We start from the raw sequence: 4,284 nt of genomic DNA, 5'->3' as shown, positions 1-4,284 counted from the left end.
AGAATAACATATTAGTGTTCACTATTACATGTCCAAATTGTAACAAAATTTAAATTCAAAATACGAATTGACATTATCAATCTATTAAACCAATATTTTGGGGAAGAAGAGTGAATGTTGATCGTAAACAAAAAGGAGGTCGTAAGTTTCCTACTGTTAGAATTTGAAAATAGACCCCTTTACTTCTTCCAAAATAAACCGGAAAGGCCCTTGAATGATAACAAACGTAACAAAATAGGTAAAAATGCATAAGACTATAGGCTAGGGTTCCATTTCATCTTTTATTTTTTCTCTATCATTTTAATGTATCTTATTTCTCCTTATTCCTCAAAACTAAGAAACGGTCACATTTCAGTTTGGGGTGAGCAAAAGAGAACTAAGAAACCGAAAAACTGACAAAATTATTAAGTTGGTTAAGATTAGTTCTTCTAACCAGGTTGCATATATTTTTACTAAGTCTCTTGGGTCTTCACAACATGAGATTCTTAGTGAAAAATTGTGTTTGTTTGATCATTTTTCTTCAAAATAATATTTTTCAAAATGGTTAGTTTGATTTGGTTGTTGAAATAAATAATGGTTTTATAAAATATAAAATCAAACTAACATTTTGTTTATTTTCATATTGGATATATTTTGTTGTATTCTTGGCTTTGAGGTTTTACAGGTTAGGCTATGGAATGGTGAAGGGTACCATTTGTAGATTGAGCAGATATTTTTCGGGTTTACACACAGATCTTTGGATCATGTATGACCCGACTACTTAAGGACTGAACAAGTGGAGGAGAGCTCATTCACAAGTTCAATCAATTTTTCATATGCTCTCTTGTTCTCTCATTCCATCTTCTCCGATTAGGGTTTGTTCAAACTGTTATCTAATCTTGTAGATATGTTAGTTTTAGATTGAGAGATTTGTACAGAGAGTAGTGTAGGTTTTTGTAGTGAGATTTCCCTATAAGTTGATGAAAACCATTTGTCTATTGATCCTCAGATGATATAATAGATAATGATGTTGGAAAATCGTGTTTCTATAAATTTTCACACTTTGAGAAATTTCTTATATAGACGATGATAATGGTGAGTGAACCTTTCTTTCATGCGGATGTGACACTCCTCTAAGTGAGTTTGATACCTTATATAAGGACAAAGAGGGTAGATGTTTGTTCACAAGGACGATGTGGAACACATCTTAGCTTTCAAAATAAAAACCGACATACATGTAAAACATGAGAATCGAAAACAAGACAACAAGGTTCAATATCCAAACACTTAACCACTAGACCATCCTTTTGTATATGTTTTTAACTCACGGAATATATATACACACACTTCATAAAATTTGATTCGGTTCAGTTTTGCTCGGTATTTTATATTTACGAAATCAAACCCATGATGAATTTTTTCGGTTTTAAGAAATCTAAATCCAAAACCGACAGTTAGGATTTGGTTTTGATTTTTCGGTTTCGTGGTTTTTGTCTGTTTTCCGGTTTCCTGGTTTTGTTTTACTCACCCCTATTGAAATGTGACCGTTTCTTTGGTTTTGAGGAATAAGAAGAAATAAGATACATTAAAATGACAGGAAAAAAAATGATGAAATGGAACCTCACCTACGGTCTTATACATTTTTAAATTTTTTTTTTTCTATTTCGTTACGATTGTTATCATTCAAGGGCCTTTCCGGTTTATTTTGAAGAAGTAAAGGGGTCTATTTGCAAGTTCTAACAGTAGGAAACTTACGGTATCGTTTTTGTTTACGATCAGCAGTCACTCTTCTTCCCCAAAATCCTTTTAATCATAGGCCGATCGATCGCTCGAAAAAGCAAAAGTTCTGAACTGCAAAAATGGCATCAACATTGGCGGCTCGTCAAGCTGCAAATCTACTCCGTCTTTCCACTCCTCGATCGGCTTCTCAAGCCGCTTCCCTTATCCAGCGCCGTGGCCTCGCTGGTGCCGCCGGTACGATTCATCGCACTTTCTCTCTACCCCTCAGATATCCGTCAATTGCTCCAATTGTATACTGTTTTCTCAATGTCCCCAAATCTACGTTCCATTTCGTGAATTTTTACAACTGCGGATGATTCTCTTTGGGATTTAATCATGGGCTTTAGATTGTATTGAGAATTCTAAACCCTAATACTGGTCATTAGATATAGATATGTGCAATTTCTGTGCAACCCACAGATTTATTTATGAATTGAGATTGAATTGTTGAGACTGTGATATTGTTTATTTGCAGACCATCATGGACCTGCAAAGGTTGACTTCTGGAAAGACCCGATGAGTCCATCCAGGTGGAAGGAAGAACATGTGAGTCTCCTAAATTTTCTGTAATCATTTGATTTGAATTCGATATTGATGTGTTAATGTATGTAAACTTGAAGTATTTGAAAGGTTTAGGGTTTTCACATTTCACATAATCTCAATTTTCCTGTAGAATGATTCAGTTTGATAGGTCATATACTCATATTGGTAATTAAGTCTGTTGTAGTGATTATATGTATGAAATTTTGTGTTTGCAGTTTGTTATTGTGTCTCTATCGGGTTGGGGATTGCTAATCTATGGTGGATACAAAATGTTCTCAGGAGGCAAGAAAGATGAGGTATCTTTCAATAACCATTTATGCTCATCTTTTAATAACCTAATGTTTATTCTTATTATGCACTTCTGATTCTCCCATTTGTGTTTTTATGGCAGAAACTGGTGCAAGCAATCAACTAAGAGCTCCAAATTTGTACTTTATGCTTTGTGCTAATAATTTGTTTGCATTGTTGCAACTTTTTCTGAAATTCAAATTTCTTCTCGACATCTTACATTTGCATAAATATTGAATGCATATCACTTATTTGAATAACAAACTCTAGAATCTAGAATTCAAGTTAGAATTGATTACAGTGGATCACACATTCAAGTTCATCTCTCTGAAATCAAATAACACAATTTAGGATTTAGGAATAGTTAGACCAAATACCAAACACCAAACAAACACCATTTAAGTTACAATGAATCAATCAGTCTTCTATTTCTTCCTTGTAATCTTGATCTGCTTCTGATCCATTGCTGGATTCCATAGAAACATCCACTTCCCTCTCACCTTCTTCATCTTCATCCTTACCCCTCGTTTCCTTCACATGATCCATGGTGGCGGCGGTGGTGGTGGTGGTTGTGTTCTTCATTTTAATCTTCACGTCATCTTCATGCTCCAAACTAGCGTTTTGAAGTTTGACATTAGGGTTTATGTTGGTGGTTGCTTTTACTTTACTGGTTAAATTGGCTTCACGATTTGAAGGTGATGGATCATCGGAAGTGACTGATAAGATTTTAGGTGGAGAAGAAGAATGGAGAGTGGTTTTGAGATGGTTGATTTTGGATTCCTTGTGTTTGATTTCATTTTGTTTCTCATCAATTGTCAATTCAAGTGCTCGTTGTTCATCTCTTAAGGAACCAATCATGGATCGCATCTCCATCATCTTGTTATCGAGCTCTGTTTTCTGAGTTCGAAGGGAGAACAATTTCGCATTCAAATCCTGGTTCTTCTTCTTGTGTTCTTTCACATATTGTCTTTCTTTCTGCACAATGTTACATAAAATTATTTTTCCAATTTAAGTTTTAAATACGATTATATTCTAGAGAGAGAGAAACCTGCAACAGGAGGTGAAGAGAGAGGATTTGTCGATCTTTGTCTTTGATAACGAGGTTGAACATCCGTCTGTCTCTCACCTTCTGAACCACCATCAGTCCCATTACTCCGACCAGAAGCAACACCGCTAGTATCGCCATTTTCTTCTTGTTGTTCTTCCATCCACCAACGCCACCTCCGCCTCCACCACCGGCGCCGCCGCTAAGTGGGTGTCCCTTCGTTCCCATGTTCACTTTGGTTTCAGTTTGAGGGTTGTAGTGGATGAAATCATGAAACAAGGTTTAAAAGGGTAGGTTGCATGGGAATTGTGCCCCAACTAAAGTGTTGTTTCATCTCTTCACTCTTTTATTTGTTTTTTGTATTTTTTGAAATATAAAATTGAATGCCAAACACGCTACTGTTCTGATTCTGCATGTCATTCGATTGGTGCGTTTGCATGCCTTTATTTTTTTTATTTTTTTACACTCAACCTTCTTTTAAACTTTGACTGTCATTTAAAAAAATATATATTAAATTATTAAGATTAAATATTAGTTCTTTAATGTACTTTATTTATATTTTTTCAGATTTAAATTTATTTCATCATTATTAAAATTATCCGCTTATTGTGTTATTGTAGTTGTGCCTAAGTTTTAAAGGCTCAAGAAAC

General features: G+C 34.8%; 2 protein-coding genes across 2 annotated transcripts; one reads left to right on the top strand and one right to left on the bottom strand.

The window, feature by feature from the left end:
* Window positions 1–1,744: 1,744 nt before the first annotated feature.
* On the top strand, window positions 1,745–2,853 carry LOC145092319 (uncharacterized). Its single transcript, XM_079030243.1, has 4 exons — window positions 1,745–1,953; window positions 2,234–2,304; window positions 2,517–2,597; window positions 2,693–2,853. Exons 1-4 carry the CDS (start codon window positions 1,839–1,841, stop codon window positions 2,714–2,716), a joined length of 291 nt encoding a protein of 96 aa, XP_078886369.1. The 5' UTR covers window positions 1,745–1,838; the 3' UTR covers window positions 2,717–2,853.
* LOC145092318 (uncharacterized) lies at window positions 2,838–3,952 on the bottom strand. The gene is made up of 2 exons (XM_079030242.1): window positions 3,638–3,952; window positions 2,838–3,564 (listed from the first exon to the last, which is right to left on the bottom strand). The coding sequence occupies exons 1-2, from the start codon at window positions 3,860–3,862 to the stop codon at window positions 3,007–3,009; spliced, it is 783 nt and encodes a 260-aa protein (XP_078886368.1). The 5' UTR covers window positions 3,863–3,952; the 3' UTR covers window positions 2,838–3,006.
* Window positions 3,953–4,284: the final 332 nt, after the last annotated feature.

This window comes from Lactuca serriola, chromosome 3 (assembly GCF_051521515.1).
Source record: "Lactuca serriola cultivar US96UC23 chromosome 3, Lser_US96UC23_V15, whole genome shotgun sequence".
NCBI classification, from domain to species: domain Eukaryota; kingdom Viridiplantae; phylum Streptophyta; class Magnoliopsida; order Asterales; family Asteraceae; genus Lactuca; species Lactuca serriola.
Note: the sequence above shows the minus strand (reverse complement) of the source record. Positions and strands in the feature narration are given on the sequence as shown.